This window comes from Ranitomeya imitator, chromosome 6, assembly GCF_032444005.1.
Source record: "Ranitomeya imitator isolate aRanImi1 chromosome 6, aRanImi1.pri, whole genome shotgun sequence".
Lineage (NCBI taxonomy): Eukaryota > Metazoa > Chordata > Amphibia > Anura > Dendrobatidae > Ranitomeya > Ranitomeya imitator.
The window spans coordinates 257871836-257898921 of NC_091287.1; the positions used below are offsets into that span (position 1 = coordinate 257871836).

Sequence of the window (27086 nt, forward strand, 5' to 3'; positions counted from 1 at the left end):
GGAGGGGAGAATCTTGGAGGTGTTACTGTGACTTCTGACAGAGGAGACACTCATCAGAATAGTTTTTGTGCTATCACACAAAGTGGTAACGATGGGACAAAACTTAACTAAAACTTAAGTGTCACGATAATGTAAAAAATGCCATGTTCAGAGTAATTTTTCAGAAGGTGCCATGGTTCCAGACACACGCTGCATATTCGACCCCCCTTTTTTTCTCACCCACTGCATTCGGTGATACAAAACACAAAGCCCTATGGCAGACACATGCTGTGGGCTCTCTGACCCCGCTCTTCAGCTGCATAGGAAACTGTCTTCTCACTACACACTCTGTGCAACTTGATACCAATGTGCAGCAGTTCTTCACTGAATAGTTTATGGCTTTAAGCTGGGAAAGGCAGCCATAGTACCATGTGCTCTTTTGTTCCTGTAGAGACTTAATAGTAAGGCATAACTTGACCCGAATTAGTGACAGAGATATGAAAGTTATATATTTGTTATGTGCGACCATAGGGCTACACGCCGGTGCCTTTTCTGAGCGCAGCGCCTCGTAGGGACCGAGAAATGGATTGCAGTTTAAGCGGGTCGTATATCTACCTCGTGTTTACACTTAAAGGAACCCCCATGACGTGGGGAACATCATGATCATTGTGTCTTCTACGAGGTTTATACGCCAAGATAGGTGTAAAAATGGCTTTTCATAATGTCAAGAAAGGGGAGTATTCAGCCTCTGAGTGAGGACACCACAGGGAGAGTGCCTTGGTTTTGGGCACGGAGATAAGTGAGTGAGACATCAGTCTTCACTAGTCTTTTGTCTCGGGTCTAGCTGAGAATCGCATCCGTCATGAACTGGGATATATTTCCTTTCCCCAAGCCACATGGTCAGCCATGATATGAAAGACCCGTAAGTCGATTTTTCTTCTGTTAATCCCTTTTTATTTGTAACTGTTTGTACATACGATACTTGTTTACTTTTATAATATCTTTTTATACTTTTGTAAACACTGCCTACCTTTTTGGAGTAAATTATATAAAATTACTAGCTTTGCTTCTCCTTGCTCTATAGCGTACTGTCACGTCCTTTGAAGTGAATTACGCTACTAATTTGGGTTGGCTCCGGACCCATTATTAATTAAGAAATTGGAGCTGATAGCAGCAGATTTGTCCTGTTCGTTTGGTAAACCTGGTAGCTTCGGACGACGTTGATATTGTTCCCACCTGAGTGGGAGTAGTTATATCGCCCTCGCTGCAGTGTGCCCATTAGCCAGTACAAAGTAAGGCAGCCTTTCTGGCGACTAATTATCCTAGGTGCAGTACCCTGCCTGACCTGTGGGTAAGGGGGCGCCAGAGAGCTGCAAGTTCCAAACCAGAACTGGGAAGTGGGATATAGATAGATCCCCTTCAGAAAAGAACTGAGCAACCAAACAACCCCGGTTCTTGACATATTAGTGTGAGCGGTGGGGATCATAAAGATATCCCTGTGAGTCATGACACTAAGTACTTGCAGCTTTAGGATATGTGCTTACAGAGGTTTTTGGGGAGTCTTTTGGAGCAGGTCCACTTTAAAAAAAACATGAAAAGTCACTTCAAAAACACTTGAAAGACTCTTCCCATTCATTTCCATTGTAAAAGATTTGTTGTTCTTATGTTCTGATGTTTTGTTATGTTTTGATTCTTTTTTTTGCTACACATTTTGAAAAAAAACATGGTGGGAAAAAAGTGCATATTGCATATTTTAAGCTGTTCATGATAAAAAAAAAAAAACTCTGGAAATTAGGCACTGTCCAATTCAAATGCTACAAAAAAATGCTTCTGATAAAATATTTTACAAAATTCTTCAAAAACATTTCAAGAAAAGAAAAAACTCAGAAAATGAACCAAAAAAGTATTTCCTGAAGTGGTTTTCATTTGAAAACACATCGTTCATATAACCCTAAAGGTATGTTCATAACACACAGTCTTTTTGTTGAGTTTTTGGAGAAGAAACTGAACAGAAACTATACGTTTTTACGTTTTCAGTTTCCGCTTCAAAAAACACCTGAAAAAACTCAGTGTGAACATCTCCTTAAAGTGAAGCAAAAAAAAAATACAAACTGGCAATGCCAAGTGAGTCTTTAGTACTAGAGGGCTGCGGACAGGCAATTGTTGCTGCTGGGGTAAGTTCACATAGGGCTGATTTGCAGAAGTTATTCTGGGATAATTTTAGAACAAATATCATTGAAATGTTGTAAAAAGAAAGTCTATGCAGAATTTGACCTGCAATGTGAATTTGTAATCTGGATCATGCTAGCCCCACACCCAAATACATAAGAAAGTAAGGTGGGGGTTTCATGGCTACATAAACCCTGAATAGCCTTCATGTTATTCTATGGGTTTTTTGCTTCAGCTGTTTTTGTTTATAAAAGGTCAAACAAAGGTCAGAGAGATTACCTCAGGAGCAGTTCAAACCGGATCTGACTGGCTATATTGGCGCCTTTTTAACGGTTTGCTATTGGTGGAATATTATTTTGGCGGTCTTTTTTAAAGTATAAAAAGCCCTCCTTGGTGGTTCTTTCCCCATTGCACTGGATATATGAAGAAAAGAAGATCCCACCCTCCCTTTATTTATTATTCCTACTGTCGTGATGGTTTACTTGTGGGAAAATCGCCCATTCTATGGGTGGATTGGTTTATTGGTGTTTCGACAATTTTATCTGAGTAATTCATTGATTTATTATATTATTGAGTCTTAATGTAACCCAAAATAAACTTCACGGCCATTTTATTCCAACAATTTGAATTGTCTTTTTATTATTGGTATGGATGGGTTTTGTGTGGCCATGTCAATTTCAGCTTCACCTCCAAGTTCATTCCTTGAAATGCGTAGGCAAATTTGCAGCAATATTCACAACAAATCCACGTGTAACTTGTGTGGATTTTGTTGCAGTTCCACCAAATGAATTTCCGCAGATTTTTTCCACTCATTTTATCTTGCCCGTAGAGAAGAGAGATATTGCTGTGCAAATCCAGGCTGCCCTATCCCCGACACAGCCGTACGTAATGGCGTTACTGGACCTGAGTATGATTTTTGCAGGACTGTTTTATATTATTCTCCTTGTAATTGTTATATGGATCGGTGACAATAAGCCTCCGCTACAATACCATGACCGATCTATGACTGTGGGCATGATAACTCTGTTTGACTAGCTATTTACTTTGTATGGCTATCAGCTTGGCAAACTGATAAAATAAGCTTTTCATAAATGTTTATGGGACTTTCACAGTAATGCTATGTTTCAATATCCTGCTGTAAGTTAACACGCAGCTATTTAGATAGGAGAGAACCCAGTGCTGCTTCACTGAGAGCGATTGTACTTCAGACGGAAATGAGCAAGTAAATAATCAGCAGAGATTAAAGTCATTTTCCACTCGCTCAAAAACAGGGTCCCTGATGGGGTCCCCTTGTGACATATTCATGCCTTTTTAGGCAGTCTTAGGTCGGGTTCACATCCCGTGTCTGTTCATGACTTCATTTGGGGCTTCCCTTTGAATCCCTAAAAAACGGAATACAGATGAGCCCCAGCAAAATCTGTCTAGGATTTTAACGTTTCTCCTTGTGAGGAGTGCCAAGTCTTCATAGGGAGACTTACAGGCCATGCTATGTACCCTGGGAATTTTAATATGCAAATTGTTCTCTACAAGCAGAAACTTTACACTTCGGCACCCCTATCAGAGACCTCCCACCCACCCAACCACTACTCTTGCTTTGCACTGATGAAGGGTAAACTCTCCGAAGCAAGTGTCTGCAAATGGAGTTTCTAAAGTGTTTATTTTATTCTATGTCATGTGCCAAGCCCCTTTGAAGGGTCAAAACTGACTTTTAGGATTGCTACATCCAATAGGTGGCTCTAGAGTTTAGTCCTCTTCCTATCTGAAGAGCCTATGTGTATCTTTCCAGCCTAGTCTACTATTGTGTATGGCTAAAAAGATGGACATTGCCGGATTGGAAGTGAAACAAAGTCTAAAGTTTCACACTTCCATTCCATTTGCTTCATTGAAGTCTGTGCTTGATTGAGCAGAGCTGCTGCCATATTCTTGGTGTATGTATGCTATACGATACTTACAGCAAAAAGTGTGATTTTGACTTTTACTTATTTTCCAGGTCTCTTGCCTCTACTCCATGGAGACTATATCATCTATTGTCACTCATTTCAATCGGACTTGTTATGGTTCAGATAATCAGACATTTTTTACTCTCGAGAAGTCGAGGTAAGCAGCTTCATAAAGTTATAAGTGTAAAAATACTACTTATCTCCAAGTAACTTTGAGGTGAAAAGATGGTTTATATTACAGGTGGACAAAAAGTGGATTTCGCCTGGAACTCACCTGAAGAAACACTGAACAACTTGCTGTGCATATGTCCCATCTTTTGTCACTTCTTTTAACACTTTCATGACATATGACATACATTTACGTCATGTTATGTCCCTGACTTTGATGTGGGCATGCACGCCGAGCCCACATCTTTCTCCACACATGTGCCTTTAACGGTCAAGGATGGAACCTCTGACTGCATCATTTAAGGTGCGCTGGCAGAGGAGTGCGTCAACACTCCCATTGGCGTGACATGATCCTGGGGCGCCTATGGGCTCTCATTACAGCCAGGGGTTTCCTAATGACCCCCGTACCTATCATTATAATTTTCATGTGAAAGCCTTAGCCCGTAGCCGGCTTTCATACAAGATCATCATTTTCTCTATACATATCATTGCTGGTGAAGTGCTATTTATAGTCAGTAAGGGGACTATTTAATGAGTAAAAAGTGAATAAAAATGTTTTTAAAAATATGAAAAGAATAACATGAAAAGTTCAAATTACCCCCCCCCCATTAAAAATAAAAAAATAAAAAAACATATTTAGTATTGCTGCATACATAAAAATCCGATCTATCAAAATATAAAGTAAATTAATACAATCGGTAAACGGCGTAATGAGAGAAAAAATCTAAGTGCCAAAATTTTTTTTTTTTGCCCACCAGAACATTGCAATAAAATGCAATAAGAGGCAATCAAAACATTGTATCTACCCAAAATGGTATCTGGAAAATCATCAGCTCAAGGCACAAAACATAAGCCCCCACACAGCCTCTGATCCCGAGAAATGAAACCGTTATGGGTCTCAGAAAATGGAGACAAAAGAAAACATTTTTTATTTCACAAATTTTCAAACCTTTTTTCACCACTTAGGTAAAAAAAAAAAAAACAACTATACATGTGTGGCATCTGCAAACACATACTGACCTGGGAAATCATATTGCCTGGTCAGTTGTTGCAAATAGTGAACATGGTAAATTAAAAAAAAAAAGGAAAATCGCCATGTCATGAAGGGGTTAACTTCATCAAGCTTTAAAATAATAATAATTTTATTTCTGTAGCGCCGACAAATTCCGCAACACTTTACATTTTAGAGGAGACTTGTACAGACAATAATAGACATTACAGAATAACAATAATCATATAGATCAAAACAGATAATAAGAGGAATGAGGGCCCTGCTCGCAAGCTTACAATCTATGGGGAAATAGGGGAGACACGAGAGGTGGATGGTAACAATTGCTTTGGTTAGTCGGACCGGCCATAGTGTAAGAATCGGGTGTTCATGTAAAGCTGTATTAATCGGTTATCGGCCTAAGTATGTAGCAGTATAGACGCAGAGGGCTAAAACATGTGAGAACAAGCTACAAAGAACCTGGTTAAGGATGGTAAAAATTTTGAATGGGCAACAAAGGGATAATTAGGTTAATGTGTTGAGGCGGTAAGCCAGTCTGAACAAATGCATTTTTAGGGCACGTTTAAAACTGTGGGGATTGGGGATTAATCGTATTAACCTGGGTAGTGCATTCCAAAGAATTGTTGCAGCACGTGTAAAGTCTTGGAGACGGGAGTGGGAGGTTCTGATTATTGAGGATGCTAACCTGAGGTCATTATCAGAGCGGAGAGGACGGGTAGGGTGGTAGACTGAGACCAGAGAGGAGATGTAGGGTGGTGCTGACATGGATGATGGACTTTTAACTGCAGTACTGTTGGGCAGGTTCAGACTAGAGGAACAGGTGAATCCCTGGTAGGCTTCTATACAGGATTGGGAGCCTCTCTATATGAGAATCACTGTGTTCAGACAATAGCATTGTCATTCACTTTACAAACTACTAAGTGTATTATTATACATTAATTATTAATGTATTATGTGTATGAGGGTGAACAGTTGGCCCCCACAGAGTCAGTGTCACTGATGGAGCCTTGGCACCCCAATCTGGTATTGCCGATGGCGACTAAAGGTGGGATAAAAGTTGTTATTATATTTACACCTTTCGGTTCTTAGCTAATTTTATTTGTTATTCCCAGAAACCCCTTTAACGTTTTCAAAGCTGAGAGGTCAAAATAGCGACATCCTGTTCTGGCAATCCTATGTGAGCTATACATGACACATGAACGGCCCAAATCTCTGATCTCCTGATATATTGAGCAGTGAGTAGGGCCAGATTCCTACAGCTTTTCAGAAGTAATACAGAACGTTTTATTAACAGAATCCAAAATGTAAAACATTCTTTATACAATGATTAAAGGAGTATTCCAATATCACAGGACCTTCTATCAATGGAAGTAAAAGGATCCCACTGACTCCTATTCTGCGGGACGAGGTTGAGATAGACTGGAGAGATGGGAATTCTGGAGAGCCTTAAAGGATTACTCCCATTTTTCATAAATCGTTGTTGCTGGATAGTGACATTTTGCAGTGTACAGCTCATTGAAGTGTTCAGCCATTCTTGAGATATTAACACATTTATTGTGTTTACAGCTCATTGGATACTGACCACCACTCATAGATGCCAGAACATGTGCAGTGCTTACAAGCTCTTTTCTAATGAGCTCGTAAGCGCTGTTTTGAAGATGAGCAGGATTGCTGGAGTGCACTGTTACCTTCTAATCCTGGCCAGCTTCGGTGTAGCGATCACCAGATAAACAGTGGTCAGAATCTTAGGCAATGTTCTGTAAGCAAAAGAAGGGAAAATCTTAATAATTCATGAGTGGGTGCACATTTTAATAAGCAATACATTAAAAAAGTAAACTAGCACAATCCAACAATATCCATATATAAAGATGGGAATAACTCTTTAATATAGATTTTACCATTACTGCAGCGCAAGCAGGGGACAGTGATGTGAGCTGTCTTCAGCACCAGGCGCCATGGAACAGCGCAAACTGTACCGCTGATTCCCAAGCACCGGTACGTGTCACACTGATGACACACGGATGTCATCCATGTGTCATCAGTGTGCGCGGGATGTTTTGCAACCCATGCTGATTTTAAAAAACGGACATGTTCATAGATCCATTCACTTGAATGGGTCTTCATGTGTAAGTGTCTCCGGTATGTGTGAAAACTGAAAGAGCCCGAATACCAAGAGGTAAGATACTGTGTGTCTCTTCCCAGTTACACCGTGATTTCTGGGGGAGTGGGCTATACTCCAGTGCTTCCTAGGGACTTTAAAAGTCCCCTGTGGATTTCCCTGTAAAAACAAGCTAATTGTGTAAAATTAAAAAAAAGCATTCTACTCTCCGACCCTGGCTCTCACCTGCTAAAGTTTTGCTAGTGCTGTTGTTATACTTGATGACACATCAGGGTACCGTGGCCAGCAGGAAAAATAAGTATAGATTTTTTTTTTATTTTAAACAGAGTAAAGTATGTTTTTTAAAACTTGTGGGTCTGCAGATTATGCTGGTAGTAGTATTTGGTTTTGACTAAACATGAATACTATAGTCACAGAATGTTGTTTTTCTTAACATGACATAATCTCTGATGTTTCATTTTTCAGGTGCCCAACTATGGAGAGGTATTGTCAGAAGGTATGGAGGACTTACATTTTGTTCCTGTTATAAATTATCATAAATATTATGAAGTATGTTACTATGAAATAGCATGTTTCTGGAGACTGCAGAATACATGGCATCATCATACAGTTTTGATCTGGTTTTGTTAAGAGATGCTAAAAAAACGTATATTATTCTAATGAAAAGAGGTCCATCTTGTACTGTTTTATTGGGATAATCCATGTAGAGTAGTTTATGCTGGAAAATTGTACTTTACCACCATAAAATATGAAATAATACCTTTTTATTGACAACGTTGATTTTTTATTATTTTCTAATCTTTATTAGGTTTTATGAAACATTGTATGTAACCTAATTACTTGGGTTATCTATCCTTAAAAAAAACTTTCTGTTGGCGTTCGATTGCGTAAAGGGGTATTCACAAGTTATCCACTCGCCATCGGATAGCGGAATTTCTCCCAATTTCTGGTGGTCCTTCCTTTGGGATGCCCACTGATACTGAGAACCGGGGCTCTGAAGAATCGTGTGTGAATGGAGCAGTGCTCGATTTTGCACTCTGCTGTTCCATTCATTCTTAATGGGACCACCAGAGATAGCCAAGCACACGACTGGTCTCCCATAAGAATGAATGAGCGGCAGTGCACATGACCAACTACCACTCTATTCACATGGGGCTGGGGATGCGTGGGGGTCCCAGTTGTCAGACCACAGCAATTGGGAAGTTATCCACTATCAAATGGATAGGAGATAACTTCCAAACTTAAGAATACCCTCTTTACAAGTAGTTATCTGAGGCATGATAACCTACTGTCTGTCACTCATGGTCAGTGCTAGCACTGGAACCATGATGTAAGCGTCCTTCTGTAATAGAACCAATGATTGCCTGTATTGGTCAGGTGACTGTGATGTCCGATGTTTTACACCTGCAGCCAGGCACAGAGCTCAGCAGTCCTTGTTCTCAATGGAAATTGGAATTGTTATGTCAGTGAGAGCTGCCATAGTCCTATAAAGCTTTGCCATATAGTATTGCAGTGTATTGTAAGACTGATCAAGCAATTGCATGTTCAAGCCCTTTAAGGGGGATAAAAAAATATGCATAAAATAGTAAAAAAAATGTGTCAAATATTTAAAAAATTAAAATCCCCAAATATCATATTACCTCATTTTTACCCATAGATTAAAATAATCTTTTTGGTATTTCTGCATCTATAAAATTCAGAGCAGCCAGAATTAACATGATCCTACACCCTCCCCCCCTCAAAAGAAATATGCTGCTAAAAATTACAGCTCGCCCTGCAAAAAAGTAGTCTCACAGCTCAACTGAGGGAAAATAATACAAGCAGTAAAGAATAAAAAGTCTAAAAAACAAAACTACTGTAACTAAATTTAGTTATGCCGTGATCGTTCTGACCTACAGAATCATGTCGCCAGGTACATACCATTTTTCCCACACCTGGACATCATTGCCAGTAATGTGGGTTCTTTTTTTCACCATCTCAACCCACGTAGATTTTTTTTGCTTTTCAGCCCATTATATAGTAAAATGAGGGTATTATTTGAAAATTACAGCTCATCCTGCTAAACAAGCCCCCGTGCAGTTACGTTGACATTAACTGAAAAAGTTATGGCTCTTGGAAGAAGTGGAGGAAAAAAGCACCCCAAAAACTAAATTGTCTGCAGCGAGAATTGGTTAATGTACTTTAAATGCTATGAATACATGAAATCTTCCTACTTAATTAATGGCAATTATTTTACTTATGATACTTTGCTACAATAATATGGTTTCATAAAAGGTAATTCACAGAAAAGGAAGCAATGAAATACAGCAATGACACCAGGTAGGGGTGCACTTACCCAATCCAGCTGAGTACAGACTTTCATAACGATGTTCATTACTCTATTAGAAGTGTGACAAAGTCACTGGTGATGTAATTGAAGGGAGATATGCGTCACTGCGTATAATGGCGTCAGTGATATGAAACCAGAGTATTTTCCTCCAGCACACTACGTGTTGTGAGGGTTAAGTTAAAGTTGCATAATGGGCTAGTTTCATGTGGACCTTCATAGTGCGGGATGGAGGAGGTCCACTATATCTCCACTTGCAGATCTGCCAGGATCTGTGTGATGTCATGATCATGTGGTCAGTCACATGATGGAAAAAGTCACATGGTCTGGGGTTTAAATAAATGTTCTCTAGAGTCTTTGTTCAGCTAGACTGGAGAGAGGATTCTCCAGTGGTTTGGGTCCTGAAGAGATTCTGAACCTGTGTTGCTCCAGAGCGGGATATTACCCGCATAAGTATAGACTGTGTTACAGTGTTTTTTTGTTGTTGTTTTCTGTTTAGCCAGAAAGGATGCGTACATTCTCCCTTCTTGTTGGTTTATTCCGCATAACAATAAACCAACCAAAGATTTAAAGAGACAGTGTTCCTATTTTCTACCTTTGTATTCCGCCACGTGAGTTGATCTACCACAGAAGATACACAGAAACAAATCTATTTATCCTTTTAAAAATTTAGCATTTCTTTAATCATGTTTTCTATTTTGGATATTGTTATTTCTGAAGTGCTTCCTTATTGTGCGTTATGAATGAGAAGCATCTGTTTATTGTCATCTACAATTAGTTTTCCTAAAATCTGCTTCCAAAGCCCACATCATCCCGATCCAGCAATTATCATCTCCTGTCTTTAACAATAAGCTTTCAAACAAGAAATTTTCCCAGTAAAGCCTAGGACGCTATGAAATAACATAGAGTAGGTGCCACATGTACTTTAACCAGACTGATTGGGAGGATTGAGAGTACCTGCTCACAGCCCCCTTCTGATTTCTATAAGAAAAGCAGATATTTTTTAAAGGGAATCTGTCAGCAAGATTTGACCCCTGCACAAAACTATTTATATGCTCATGCAGCTCTTTTAACGACAAGTCCAGCATTACCTTTACATGGCCAGTCTGTACCTTCATTACTGAGAAATCAGTCTTTGAATTGATATGAAAATGTGCCTGTGGATCTGAAGCCTCTGTCACTCCAACTCTAATACCTTTCCAGCGCTGACTCCTCCTACTTGACTGACAGCAGGAGAAGGCTGATCTGGAGTGACATAGGCTTCAGATCTGCAGCGTCATTTGCATATCAATTGCAAAGCTGATTTCTCACTAACTGAGAGACAAACTTGCCATGTAAAGGTATTGCTGGACTTGTCTCTGAAAGAGCCACATGAAAATGTACCATAAGTAGTTTAGGGGGTGACAGATTCCTTTTAAAGTGGAATTACCAATTGATAATTTAAAAAAGCTATTATTGGTTAATTTGTTTTTAAGAATTACTTTTCTATATATTTTTTGCTTTTTATGTCATAAATGTGCTAAACGCAGGGTTTCTTCAGGAATGCATGACAAAAATTATTTGACTTGTGCTATAACGGTGCTGTGTTAACCTGTTGTAATCAAGATCAATTTGCTATGTCTTCTTTTAACAAAGTATTGCATTAACTGATAAGACAAGTGCTTACAGCTGATATTACCTGTTTTTGCAACAACTAATCTCATATATATATATATATATATATATATATATATATATATATATATATATATATAGGAAGAAGAAGAGATCCCAAATAATATAAAGGTGTCAATACATAAAAAAGCAAAAATACCGTAGGGGACACTTTACAAAGCATCAAAACGTAAATGCTTAATATATAGGTAGAAGGTATCTATAGCCATGGTAGGTGGTGACCCAGTAAAACATAAAAAATGCTCAGGAAGTACTAAGAATTGCCATATTCTAGTGATCCAAATCACAAAATCTAATATGCCAGTTCAAATACAATGGCAAACAAATAGCGGTTATACAACAAATGGCAAAAAGAAAGCTGCATTAGATTAGCTATCAAAATACTACATCATAAAGCACAGTGGCTCATACACCATATGATATGTCTAGTCTAATATGCTAGCCAGTTTCCATATCGAGGGACCACTAAATCCTATAACAAACAAAGTGACATAATCATGTGAACAAAGTTCATTACCTAGCACAGATGCAGATGCTCGTGGTATCCCCTCACCCCGATGCGCGTTTCGCCTCCTGCTTCTACTGGAACATCAATTACAAAGATCATTGAAGGAATGCAAATTTTTCTTACATATTCCTAGCAAAGCATCCTGACACCACCCCATACTCACCATCTGCCAGTAAGCCTTCTACCTTCTGGACACTCAAGTGTGGATTGAATTCCACTATTGATGTCTATGCATGCTCTTCCTTGTAACCCAGTTCTGAGAATCACTTTGCAAGCTTTGGATAATTTTTATAGCTAAAAACTATCATACTTGATATGTAATAGTAAAAGCGTAATATGAAACAATTTAACGTTTTGCAAGGAATCTAAGGGTAAGTTAACAAAAACAAATTAAATGTACAGACCAATCTATGGCAATCATTAGTCCAAGATAAAAGTGTCAGTCATCGGTGAAGAGGATAGTTATTTTTTCCAGCCTCCATTGCCATCTAGCTCTACACCATAATGGCTTTTGAGAGCGGTGGTTTGAGGTCAGTGGAACACCTGTAATTGGACATCTGTCTCGTAGCCCCATGAAATCGCTTTCTGATGGTGGCACATTGAGGATAGTAGCTATGAAGTAAGACTGGAGTCCCATACCACTTAGTAAGAATTTTATATTTTATATTGTTTCTTTTGAAATTTATAAGAAAATGGAAAATGTTTGCGTTATGACAAAACCTTAGCCCATTCCTCAGGGTAGAAGGTTTATTGAAGTTTAGTTTCACAATTTGGACAACAATGGAGTAGGGTCCTCAATATCTTTTGTCTTCAGAATCAGCCCATACAATGAAGACACCACATGTGTTGGAGGAGCAGTTTGTGTGCATATTGTCTCAAAGAGTGTTAGACTCCAGAAATAGAGGACCAATGGAACATGTAAAATACAGGTCCCACTGAATAAGCCACCCAGCAAGAGGGTGTTAGAGGCTGCATTCCTTTTATTAGCTCCAAGTGTATCTGTTATGACTGTGTAAGCACATCACAAACAAAGTTGCACTTTGTAGCGATAAAGCATGTAAATCTGAAATATATGAAATATGAATATCCTTAATGCTCTAGAAATTAAGAAAAAATGGAGATACTTAGCACATAATTTGGCCCACTCTTGCATGCCCAGCAATCAACCACAAGGTGATCTCCAGTTTGCTGGGGACCTATCTAGTGTGAACACCTCTCTAAGGATAAATCTTAAATTTATGGGTAGGTAGAATCCTGCTGCAATTAAAACCGCCACAGGCTGGAGGGTGGAGTGCTAACATACAAACACCAAATACTGACTGGCACTTCCAAATCAGAAAACTGGTGTGCACAGGTGTGAACTAAGTGAAGCCATCTCTATACATAACAAACAAATAAAGTTGTACTCTGCAATGCTAAAGCATGTAAATATGAAATATGAATAGCATTACCGCTCTAGATAATAAGAAACAATGGAGATACTTAGTGCATAATTTGGCCAAATCATGCATGCCCAGCAGCCAACGACAAAGGCGATATCCTGATTGCTGTGAACCTATCTAGTGTGAACACCTCTGTAATTCATGCCTGAATTCATGGGTAGGTAGGATATGTAGAAAACCTCCCAGACCCTAAAAGTAAAAGAAAGAAAAAGGAACAAGGGAGGAAGACACACAAACAAACCAAAAGAAAAGCAAGAGAAATTAGTCATATAAGATAATCACTAGCTGCGAAGCTCGGTCTCCAAACATCCATCTAACTTGGAATATAGCCAGCAAAGACTGCTTGTGCCAGGACAGTATAAATAGCCCCTCTCAAAATGTGATAGGACAAACCAAATGATGAAGTGAAAACACGTGCCCAGCAAAGCAAGACAAGAGCATTATCAAGAGTTGGACAGAGAAAGCACAGGCTGTGGTCCAACAGAGAGGGTAACCAACACAAAGCCAGAGATCACCGGATCGAATCCACAGAGACGATACGCAACAGTAGCAAATTGTTACTTACATTTTTAGATATAATCATTCTGTCTAGAGCTGTTTTTTCACTTTTTATACCAGCCCCCCCACGAGAGTGAGAATTGTGGCTTTATTGCAGATTTTAAAAAAATGGCAAAGATAAGTCTGGCTTAGGCTACATTCACACTTGCATGTAGGGGCTTTGCGGACAGCTGCGTATGTCCTCCCTGAAGCTCCACCTACTTCCACACTTTTGCTGTTTAGGCTACTTCTACATGCGTCCTGCGTACCTATCTTTAACATTGGGTACGCAGGATATGCGGATGTATGCGGATGCGTCGTTTTGACGGGCCCACCGGCCGCACGGGAACGCAACAAGTTGGATGCCTGCAGAAGTAGGCGGACCTAAATGGAAGAAGTGCATAAGTAGGCGTAACTTCAGGGAGGACGTACGCAGCCGTTCGCAAAGCCCCCGTACGCAAGTGTGAACGCAGCCTTACACCTATTTGCCTATGTAATGACATCCATATTCTCATCCATTTTAAAAAATGTCAAAAGTAATGTAAAATCGTAGACTTGTAGAAGTCATACATTTTTTTAACAAAAATGTGTGATTGAATTTGCTACTTTGACAGCAAAAAACTGGTACCAAAGCTTTGCAAAATTTTCCCCAGTGTATTTTATTTCCACATGCGTAACACTTCCTAATAAGTAAGCTGCACTGTGTTACTGTCCGTGGGTATCACAAGCTGTAGCTGATCTTAAGCCTGGCAGCACAGCACGGTGCCATCCTACCTTTCTGACGTGGGCTTATGCTATTCATGTACTTTTCTACTTTACTTGACTACTGAGTGGCTCTTTGTAGGTTTTGCTGTGGTTCACTAAATGTGCTGGTATTTATTTAAGAATATTAATTTACGGAAAGACTTCTCTGTCTGGAATGCCACAGTCTAGGCGAAGCCTCTTGTTTAACATTTAATAAGCCATTTCATATTTAATTTAAGATATATGTTAACTGTTTATTAACTGTAGTTTTCTAAACTGTTTTCATTGATGTAGATATCAATTTAATGCATGTAATGTGTATTAAAGGGTTATTCCTAAAAAGCAATTTATCCTTAATTTATTACTGATCACTGAGGTCTGTCAATTGGCAGCACAAGTGATCCTGAGAACAAGGCTCTGGAATCTTGAGAACGAGGCTGTGTAGCTCCATTTTGAATGGAGTGGAAGTGCGTCTGTTCGATCTCTGCTCCATTCACACACTATAGGACTTCTGAAGAAAGCTGAGCACTCTGTTCCTTAAAGGGAATCTGTCACCTCATTTTTGGCCTATAAGCTGCAGCCACCACCATCAGGGGCTTATCTACAGCATTTTGTAATGCTGTAGATAAGCCCCCTACGTAAACTGAAAGATAAGGAAAACAAGTTAGATTGTGCTCACCCAGGGGCGGTCCCATGCAGTCCGGTACGATGGCCGTCGCAGTCCGGGTGCAGCGCCTCCCATCTTCATCAGATGATGTCCTCTTCTTTGCTTTCTGTCACGGCTCCTGCTCAGGCGTACTTTATCTGCCCCGTTGAGGGCAGAGCAAAGCACTGGAGTGCGCAGGCGCTGGGAAAGGTCAGAGAGGCCCAGCACCTGCACACAGTACCTGCACACCCTCCTTCATAGCAGCAGTGGCGGCGGAGCAGCACGATCCTGGCATGTATTGAGTCCCAGAGGTAGCGGCGTGCCAGTAACGTATGGTGCAAGCGGTAGCTGTACAGCAGGTGGAGGCTGTGGGCGACCTGTATTTTCAGGGCCGCATGCTTCACTTCCGGTGACGTCACAAATGTTCATAAGCCATAATGAGCGGGACCGGAAGTGAAGTGTGCACAGCAAAAATACAGGCCACCCGCAACATCCACCTGCCGTACGGCTACAGCTTGCCTCCATGACTGCTACTGCTGCTCCATACGTTACCCGCATGCCGCTACCTCTGGGACTCCATACATGACAGGATGGCGCTGCCGCCGCTGCTGTGAAGAAGTGGGTAAGAAACACCCCCGTGGGAGACTCGCTTCTCCCCCTCGGCGTATACTGGAGTCAATAAGTTTTCCCAGTTTTTTTAGATAAAATTAGGTATTTCGGCTTAAACTGGAGTATATACGGTAAGTGTATAAATTGGGCTGTGGAGTGTGATAATTCTGTAGTTTGTTAGCAGGAACCAATCACCATGAAAAATTCTTTGATGGTCACAGGTTTTCTAAATGCACAGAGGTGGATTAGTTGTGGGTTTTTCTGGCTGATTTTGGAACAGAAAATTTGCATGGTAATTCAATACTGTAGAGTATATCAATCTCATCTACGATATGCAGAGATTTTCAGCCAGAAAATGACTTGTATATCAGTTTTCTCTTCTGATGTTTACCCAACTCAATGCAGAGGGTTGGAAACCGCAGCATATCCAGTTCAAATGTTTTCCATACTGCCCAATCTAATATATACAGTATATCTCCCATGTCAATTTATAGCCAAGATACTGCCACCACTAATTACAGTGGTGATAGATTTTGATAAATGCATGGTTAACATGTATTTTCCTGAGTCATGGTCACCTCAAAGTCACACTTCAGCGGGAGCTGAATGATTAACACAGTGACATGTGTCATGAGTGGACATTCCTTTAGTGTCAGGGGAACCTGCCCTGGCAGCAGTCAGCTCTTTGGCATAGCACACTTACCTATTTCTGTAAAGTTAATTAAAGTGGCCACCGGGCTGACCTTTCAGTTAGAGTAGCACTTTGCTGCTGATAGACTACGAGTATAAGTAGATATTTCACATTGCTTGTGGGTGTTTATATTGTTGGGAGATAGCTGTCATCTTATATTCTGGTTGTCTCGTTTCATCTTGCAGTTGTAGATGATTGTTCAGGGGCAGGTGGAAGTTACGAGGCAGTAGAACGCTCCTGCAGCACGGGATAAATTTCATAAAGGTTATTTTTACTTTAAGGATTCAGGAATCGCAAATGTTAGAAAGCAGAGAAACAGGTTGATGATTAATGGTTAAACTCCTGGCATTAGCCTTCCAACAATAAGTGGTTTGAGGACTAAATCATATTGAACTCTTGACACCAGACAGAACTACATGTATTCTCAGGTCTTGAAAGTGAAATTACCTGTCATGGGTTTACTGGGACAGAGAGGGGCCAGAAAACCGCGGTGTCTGATTCCACATACTCCTGCACTGATTAGAAGCACTTCACCATCATATTAACCCATTTCTGACATATGACGTACTATCCCGTCGAGGTGGGGTGGGCCCGTATGACCACCGACGGGATAGAATGTCATACGCGATCGGCCGCGCTCACGGGGGGAGCGCGGCCGAGTGTCAGCTGACTATCGCAGCTGACATCCGGCACTATGTGCCAGGAGCGGTCAGGGACCACCCCCGGCACATTAACCCCCGGCACACCGCGATTAAACATGAGCGCAGTGTGCCGGCGGTATAGGGAAGCATCGCGCAGGGAGGGGGCTCCCTGCGGGCTTCCCTGAGACCCCCGGAGCAACGCGATGTGATCTCTGAGGGTCTCCTACCTCCTTCCTCGCTGCAGCACGCCCGGATCCAAAATGGCAGGGAGGTGGCTTCACAGCGGCTGCTCGGAGTAGGCGCCGGGAAGTCAGGAGAAGTGCACGTCAGATCGCTGATCTGACACAGTGCACAGCAAAGTGTCAGATCAGCGATCTGTCGCTATAACATGTCACGTGCCCGAAAATGTTACCAATAAAAACGTCAACTCGTCCCGCAAAAAACAAGACCTCACATGACTCTGTGGACCCAAATATGGAAAAATTATAGCTCTCAAAATGTGGTAATGCAAAAAATATTTTTTGCAATAAAAAGCGTCTTTCAGTGTGTGACGGCTGCCAATCATAAAAATCCGCTAAAAAACCCGCTATAAATAGTAAATCAAACCCCCCTTCATCACCCCCTTAGTTAGGGAAAAATTAAAAAAATGTATTTATTTCCATTTTCCCATTAGGGTTAGGGCTATTGGTTAGGGTTAGGGCTAGGGTTAGGGTTCGGGCTAGGGTTAGGGCTAGGGTTAGGGCTAGGGTTAAGGCTACAGTTAGGGTTGGGGCTAAAGTTAGGGTTAGGGTTGGGGCTAAAGTTAGGGTTAGAATTGGGGCTACATTTATGGTTGGGAATAGGGTTGGGATTACAGTTAGGGGTGTGTCAGGGTTCGAGGTGTGGTTAGGGTTACCATTGGGATTACGGTTAGGGGTGTGCTTGGATTAGGGTTTCAGTTATAATTGGGGGTTTCCACTGTTTAGGCACATCAGGGGCTCTCCAAACGCGACATGGCGTCCGATCTCAATTCCAGCCAATTCTGCGTTGAAAAAGTAAAACAGTGCTCCTTCCCTTCCAAGCTCTCCCGTGTGCCCAAACAGGGGTTTACCCCAACATATTGGGTATCAGCGTACTCAGGACAAATAGGACAACAACTTTCGGGGTCCAATTTCTCTTGTTACCCTTGGGAAAATACAAAACTGGGGGCTAAAAAATAATTTTTGTGGAAAAAAATTTTTTTTTTATTTTCACGGCTCTGCGTTATAAACTGTAGTGAAACACTTGGGGGTTCAAAGTTCTCACCACACATCTAGATAAGTTCCTTGGGGGGTCTAGTTTCCAATATGGGGTCACTTGTGGGGGGTTTCTACTGTTTAGGTGCATTAGGGGCTCTGCAAACGCAATGTGATGCCTACAGACCAATCCATTTAAGTCTGCATTCCAAATGATGCTCCTTCCATTCCGAGCTCTGCCATGCGCTCAAACGGTGGTTCCCCCCCACATATGGGGTATCAGCGTACTCACGACAAATTGTACAACAATTTTTAGGGTCCAATTTCAACTGTTACCCTTGGAAAAATACAAAACTGGGAGCTAAAAAATAATTTTTGTGGAAAAAAAATATTTTTTATTTGCACGGCTCTGCGTTATAAACTGTAGTGAAACACTTGGGAGTTCAAAGCTCTCACATCACATCTAGATGAGTTCCTTAGGGGGTCTACTTTCCAAAATGGTGTCACTTGTGGGGGGTTTCTACTGTTTAAGTACATTATGGGCTCTGCAAACGCAATGTGATGCCTGCAGACCATTCCATCTAAGTCTGCATTCCAAATGGCGCTCCTTCCCTTTTGAGCCCTCCCATGCGCCCAAACGGTGGTTCCCCCCCACATATGGGGTATCAGCGTACTCAGGACAAATTGGACAACAACTTTTGGTGTCCAATTTCTCCTGTTACCCTTGGGAAAATACAAAACGGGGCTAAAAAATAATTTTTGTGGGAAAATTTTTTATTTTTTATTCTTACGGCTCTGCATTATAAACTTCTGTGAAGCCCTAGGTGGGTCAAAGTGCTCACCACACATCTAGATAAGTTCCTTAGGGGGTCTACTTTCTAAAATGGTGTCATTTGTGGGGGTTTCAAAGTTTAGGCACATCAGTGGCTCTCCAAACGCAACATGGCATCCCATCTCAATTCCTGTCAATTTTGCATTGAAAAGTCAAACAGCGCTCCTTCCCTTCCGAGCTCTCCCATGCTCCCAAACAGTGGTTTACCCCCACATATGGGGTATCAGCGTACTCAGGACAAATTATACAACAACTTTTGGGGTCCAATTTCTTCTCTTAGCCTTGAGAAAATAAAAAATTGTGGGCAAAAATATAATTTTTGTGAGAAAATCTGATTTTTTATTTTTACGGCTCTGCATTATAAACTTCTGTGAAACAATTGGTGGGTCAAAGTACTCACCACACATCTAGATAAGTTCCTTAGGGGGTCTACTTTCCAAAATGGTGTCACTTGTGGGGGGTTTCAATGTTTAGGCACATCAGTGGCTCTCCAAACACAACATGGCGTCCCATCTCAATTTCTGTCAATTTTGCATTGAAAAGTCAAACGGCGCTCCTTCGTTTTCGAGCTCTGTCATGCGCCCAAACAGTGGTTTACCCCCACATATGGGGTATCGGCGTACTCAGGACAAATTGTACAACAACTTTTGGGGTCAATTTTCTCCTGTTACCCTCGGTAAAATAAATCAAATTGGACCTCAAGTAATTTTTTTTGTGAAAAAAAGTTAAATGTTCATTTTTATTTAAACATTCCAAAAATTCCTGTGAAACACCTGAAGGGTTAATAAACTTCTTGAATGTGGTTTTGAGCACCTTGAGGGGTGCAGCTTTTAGAATGGTGTCACACTTGGGTATTTTCTATCATATAGACCCCTAAAAATGACTTCAAATGAGATGTGATCCCTAAAAAAAATGATGTTGTAAAAATGAGAAATTGCTGGTCAACTTTTAACCCTTATAACTCCGTAACAAAAAAAAATTTTGGTTCCAAAATTGTGCTGATGTAAAGTAGACATGTGGGAAATGTTACTTATTAAGTATTTTGTGTGTCATATCTCTGTGATTTAATTGCATAAAAATTCAAAGTTGGAAAATTGCGAAATTTTCAAAATTTTCGCCAAATTTCCGTTTTTTTCACAAATAAACGCAGGTAATATCAAAGAAATTTTTACCACTAGCATGAAGTACAATATGTCACAAGAAAACAAGGTCAGAATCACAGGGATCCGTTGAAGCGTTCCAGAGTTATAACCTCATAAAGGGACAGTGGTCAGAATTGTAAAAATTGGCCCGGTCATTAACATGCAAACCACCCTTGGGGGTAAAGGGGTTAAACGGTGTAGGCTTCTGCTACCAGAGCAGGGTTTAAATATTTTTAGTTGACAGTCTCTGAAGCTTTTCTGCTTTGATGATCTCAGTTGTTTAGTGGTGGTCACTCCCCTTTGCTATATACTGGCCTCTGGAATCAGAATTCCCAATTTAGCTTTATACTTCCTAGTGTGGAGTTGGAGGTGTTAGTTGAGTAGGTGTTTGGACTGTTGCTTGCTGATTTGTCTTTCTGCATATCCTGATCCTATTCTATTTCCAACATCGACCGCCGGCCCTGTCAGCAGCCACCGGAACACTTACAAAGGCTGCAGGGGAGCGCAGACATGTTCCGGAGACGCTGGGGACCTCCGCAGTGGGACTGTGACGCGTCTATAAGTCCCAGGGGGGTCTTTTTCAGCCAAAAAAAGGCTGAAAACTCGGCTTATACACAAGTATATATGGTATGTAGCTGGGGTTGGGGTAGCCCCCTTATAGAAAATAAAGTAGCCCCCTCATAGAATATACAGTAGCCCCATTCATAGAATATAATGTAGCCTCCCTCATAGAATATAATGTAACCCCCCTCATAGAATATAATGCAGCCACCTCATAGAATATAATACAGTCCCCCTCATAGGGTATGATGCAATACCCCACAAAATATAATGCAACCAATCATAAGGTATAATGCAGCCCCCCCCCATAGAATATAATGTAGCACCCTCATAGGGTATAATGTAGCCGCACAGCAGAATATAATGTAGCCCCCTCAGAGTATATTGCAACCCTCTCACAAGTTATAATCTGCCCTACCTTAGGGCATAATGCTGCCTCCCTCATATAATATGATGTATCCCCCAGAATATAATGTAGTCCCCTGTGAGAATAATGCAGCCCCCACACAGAATATAATGCAGCCCTCTTCAGAATATAATGTAGCCCCCTCAAAGTATAATGCAGCCCTCTCATAGGGTATGATGCAGCCTGCCTCCACCTCCATCATTGTTTTCCCCCTCCACCCCATCATTGTCCTCATCATCACCTCCATCATTGCCTTCTCTCCCACAACCCCCATCATTGCCCATTCCACCCCCTCAATCATTGCCTCCACCACCACCATTGTTCTTTCCACAACTACCATCATTGTACTTTACACCATAACCATCATTGCTTTCTCCCCTACCACCTCCATCATTGCCCATTTCAACACCTCCATCATTGCCCATTTCAACATCTCCATCATTCCTCATTTCAACACCTTCATCATTGCCTACCCCCACCACCTCCATCATTGTCCTTTCCACCGCAACCATCATTGCTTTCTCCCCACCACCCCCATCATTGCCCATTTCAACACCTCCATCATTGACCATTTCAATACCTCCATCATTGCCTACCCACACGACCCCATCATTGTCCTTTTCATCACAAACATCATTGCTTTCTCTCCCTCCCACCCCATCATTGCCCATTTCGACACCTACATCATTGCCTACGCCCACAACCATCATTGCCTTCTCCTCCACCACCCACATTGTCCTTTCCACCACCATCAACATTGCCTGCTCCCCCACCACTGCTTTCTCCATCACCCACATCATTGCCAATCTTCAATACACAAATCTCCAATACACACACAGCACCACACACAGCACTGCACCACTCTGTCACACACACACACAAAGCACCGCACCGCATACACACGCACGCACACAGACACACAGCACCACTCACCTCTCCGAATGTTCCCCGCAGCCGCAGCACATCCCGCAGCATCTTTGTCGCTGACAGTCTGAAACAACCGCGCGCTGAATGATGACGCTATCCAGCCGTGCTGTGTCAGACAGGAAGCGCCTGGCAGCGGGCAGGAATCCTCTGATTCTCCGGTGGGCCAGTACGACCCTGCTCATAGCCACCAATATTAGTGCAGCTTTCATTTTACATAAGCTGTTAAAATAAATAATTATTATTTAAAATAATTAAAAGTTTTTCTCTCTAATTTGCAGGATTTTTTTGACAGTTATGATAAATTATTATTATTTATATAGCACCATTGATTCCATGGTGCTGTACATGAGAAGAGGTTAGGCCGGTTTCACATTCGCGTTTCCCTGATCTGTGGCAGCTGCGGACTTGCTCCGTGAAGCCCCGCCCTCGGCCGCACCTCCGCCGCTAGCTCCGCCTACTCCTGCATGCGGCCTGCGTACCTATATTTAACATTAGGTACGCAGGTCGTGCGGCTGTATGCAGATGGTGCCGCATGCATCGTTTTCCCGCATCGTCAAAACGACGCATGCGGCACCATCCGCATACAGCCTCACGACCTGCGTACCTAATGTTAAATATAGGTACGCAGGCCACATGCGGGCCGCATGCAGAAGTAGGCGGAGCTAGCGGCAGAGGTGCGACGGAGGGCGGGGCTTCACGAAGGAAGTCCGCAGCCCGCCGCAGATCAGGTAAATGCTAGTGTGAAACTAGCCTTACATACAAAATAGATATACTGTACATTACAGTAAACATACTAACAATGGTAGACTGTACAGAGGAAAGAGGACCCTGCCCTTGCGGGCTTACATTCTACAGGATGATGGGGAAAGTGACAGTAGGTCGGGGGTTGCAGTAGCTCTGGTGGTGTTGAAGTGGCAGCCTGGTCATTGCAGGTTGTAAGCTTTGAAGAGGGGAACTTTCAAGTTCCGTTTAAAGGATCCGAATGTAATGGATAATCAGACCTGTTGGGGAACAGAATTCCAGAGGATAGGGGATATTCAGGAGAAATCTTGGGAGGCGATAGGGTGAGGAACGAATAAGTGTGGGGGAGAGAAGGAGATCTTGGGAGGACCAGAGATTAAAGGTACCGTCACACTTAGCGACGCTGCAGCGATACCGACAACGATCCGGATCGCTGCAGCGTCGCTGTTTGGTCGCTGGAGAGCTGTCACACAGACCGCTCTCCAGCGACCAACGATCCCGAGGTCCCCGGTAACCAGGGTAAACATCGGGTAACTAAGCGCAGGGCCGCGCTTAGTAACCCGATGTTTACCCTGGTTACCAGCGTAAAAAAACAAACAGTACATACTTACATTCAGCTGTCTGTCCCTTACCGTCTGGTTCCTGCACTGACTGCTGGCCGTAAAGTGAAAGCACAGCACAGCGGTGAGTCACACAGCGGTGACTCACCGCTGTGGCTGTGCTCTGCTTTCACTTTACGGCCAGCAGTCAGTGCAGGAACCAGACGGCAAGGGACAGACAGCTGAATGTAAGTATGTACTGTTTGTTTTTTTACGCTGGTAACCAGGGTAAACATCGGGTTACTAAGCGCGGCCCTGCGCTTAGTTACCCGATGTTTACCCTGGTTACCAGTGAAGACATCGCTGAATCGGTGTCACACACGCCGATTCAGCGATGTCTGCGGGGAGTCCAGCGACCAAATAAAGTTCTGGACTTTCTTCCCCGACCAGCGACAGCACAGCAGGGGCCTGATCGCTGCTGCCTGTCACACTGGACGATATCGCTAGCGAGGACGCTGCAACGTCACGGATCGCTAGCGATATCGTCTAGTGTGACGGTACCTTAAGTGAGGGAAGATATCAGGCAATTAGTTTGGAGATATACAGGGGAGACAGGTTATAAGTGGCTTTGTAGATCAGTGTTAGCAGATAGGCCACAGAGGAGGATGTTGCAGTAGTTAAGGCGGTAGAGGATGAGGGTGTACACAAGTATTTAAGTAGATTGAGGAAAGTTCGGACTTTTTTTTAGAGTTAAAGGCGTCAGGAGGTGGAGATCTTGGATGTGCGATTTGATCGCCTGGGCAGAGTCAAAGGCTACTTCGAGGCAGCGGATTTCTGGTATAAGGTGTGACAAAATACTGGTAAAGTACTGGAGGGGAGCTATGTGTCTCTATGCTTAATGGCGTCAGTGAAATAAAGAGTATTTTCCTCCAGTGCACTAAAGTGTTGTGAGGCATAAACTAAAGTTGCATGGACTGGTTTTATGTGAACATTCATAGAGCTGGTGGGAGAATGACCACCTTATCTCCACCTGCAGAGCCGGCACCACCGTGTCTTGTCGGGACCGGCGTGATATCACACTCATGTGATCAGTCACATGATGGAAGAGTCACATGGTCTGGGGCTTAAGTACTTGTCAAATCAGCAGTGAAGGTAATAATGAATAATATATACCATGAGATTACATTTCTGGTATTACTTGCATATTTATGCAGGAGACTTATAAAGCCACTTTTAGATAAATGAGGCCCAATATGTAAAAACTTCTCAAAAGTTTATGCATAGAACATACCATGTACAGTACAGTTGTGTGAAAGTGTTTGCCACCTTCCTGATTTCCTATTCTTTTGCATGTTTGTCACACTTAAATGTTTCAGATCACCAAATAAATGTAAATATTAGACAAAGATAACACAAGTAAACACAAAATGCAGTTTTAAATGAAGGTCTTTAGTGTTAAGGGAAAAAAAATCCAAACCTACAGGGCTCTGTGTGAAAAAGTGACTGCCCTCTAAACCTAAAAACTGGTTGTGTTGCCCTTAGCAGCAACAACTGCAATCAAGCGTTTGCGATAACTGGCAATGAGTCTTTTACAACGCTTTGGAGGAATTTTTACCCACTCATCTTTGCAGAATTATTGTAATTCAGCCACATTGGAGGGTTTACGAGCATGAACCGCCTTTTTAAGGTCATGTCACAGCATCTCAATTGGATTAAAATCAGGACTTTGAATAGGCCATTCCAAAGTCTTAATTTTGTTTGTCTTAAACCATTCAGAGGTGGACTTTCTGAGGGGGCGGGAATTGGATCATTATCCTGTTGCATAACCCAAGTGCGCCTCAGCCTAGGGTCACAAACAGATGGCCAGTCATTCTCCTTCAGGATTTTTGATAGACAGCAGAACTCATGATTACATTTACCACAGCAAGTCTTCCATGTCCTGAAGCAGCAACACAGCCCCAGACCATCACACTAGCATCATTACCATATTTTACTGTTGGTATGATGTTCCTTTTCTAAAATGCTGTGTTACTCTACACCAGATGTAATGGGACATACACCTTCCAAAGTTCAACTTTTGTCTTGTCAGTCCACAGAGCATTCTCCCAAAAGTCTTGGGGATCATCAAGATTTTTTCTGGCAAAACTGAGACAAGCTTTTATGTTCTTTTTGCTCAGCATTGGTCTTTGTCTTGGAACTATGCCATGCAGACCATTTTTGCCCAGTCTCTTTCTTATGGTAGAGTCATGAACACTGACTTTTACTGAGGCAATTGAGGCCTGCAGTTCTTTGGATGTTGCTCTGAGGTCTATTATGATCTCTTAGATGAATCGTCACTGCACTCGAGGTAATTTTGGTCCTGACAAGGTCTACCACTTTTCCATGTTATTGCCATTTGTAGATAATGGCTCTCACTGCTGTTCATTAAAGTCCCAAAGCTTGAGGAATGGCTTTATAACCTTTCCAATACTGAGAGGTATCAATAACTATGTTTTTCATTTGTTCCAGAATTTCTTAGGATCGCGGCATGATGTTTAGCTTTTGAGGATCTTTTAGTCTACTACACTTTGTCAGGCAGATCCTTTTTAAGTGATTTCTTGCTTGAGAACAGGTATGGTAGAAATCAGACACCCAAAAAGAAGGCCAATATAGTAGAAGCTCATCCATAAACAAGCAATATATACCCCAAAAGAAATGGATATAGGAGCAAGTAATAAAAGACATGTATTCAAATTTTATTAATACATGATTTCACATACATATTAAATACATTTTTTAATTATAAAAAAACAAGGGAAATAAATAGCAACACCCAGGCACCACGTCCAAAGAGGCTGGTATATACAGTACAGACCAAAAGTTTGAACACACCTTCTCATTTAAAGATTTTTCTGTATTTTCATGACTATGAAAATTGTACATTCACACTGAAGGCATCAAACCTATGAACTAACACATGTGGAATTATATACTTAACAAAAAAGCATGAAACAACTGAAAATATGTCTTATATTCTAGGTTCTTCAACGTAGCCATCTTTTGCTTTGATGACTGCTTTGCACACTCTTGGCAATCTCTTGATGAGCTTCAAGAGATAGTCACCGGGAATGGTCTTCCAACAATCTTGAAGGAGTTCCCAGAGATGCCAAGAGTGTGCAAAGCAGTCATCAAAGCAAAAGGTGGCTACTTTGAAGAACCTAGAATATAAGACATATTTTCAGTTGTTTCACACTTTTTTGTTAAGTATATAATTCCACATGTGTTAATTCATATTTTTGATGCCTTTAGTGTGAATTTACAATTTTCATAGTCATGAAAATACAGAAAAATCTTTAAATGAGAAGGTGTGTCCAAACTTTTGGTCTGTACTGTATACCGTATATACTCGAGTATAAGCCGACCCGAGTATAAGCCGACCCCCCTAATTTTGCCACAAAAAACTGGGAAAACTTATTGACACGAGTATAAGCCTAGGGTGGAAAATGCAGCAGCTACCGGTTAATGTCAAAAATAAAAATAGAT

General features: G+C 41.6%; 1 protein-coding gene across 1 annotated transcript in view; it reads left to right on the forward strand.

Moving 5' to 3' along the window:
• The window catches only part of RETREG1 (reticulophagy regulator 1), a 157974-nt gene that overhangs the window by 11112 nt on the left and 119776 nt on the right, over nucleotides 1-27086 (forward strand). The window contains exons 2-3 of the mRNA XM_069730592.1: nucleotides 4139-4245; nucleotides 7850-7880. Of these exons, the coding sequence (XP_069586693.1) occupies nucleotides 4139-4245; nucleotides 7850-7880 (138 nt within the window). The remainder of the gene's footprint in view (nucleotides 1-4138; nucleotides 4246-7849; nucleotides 7881-27086) is intronic.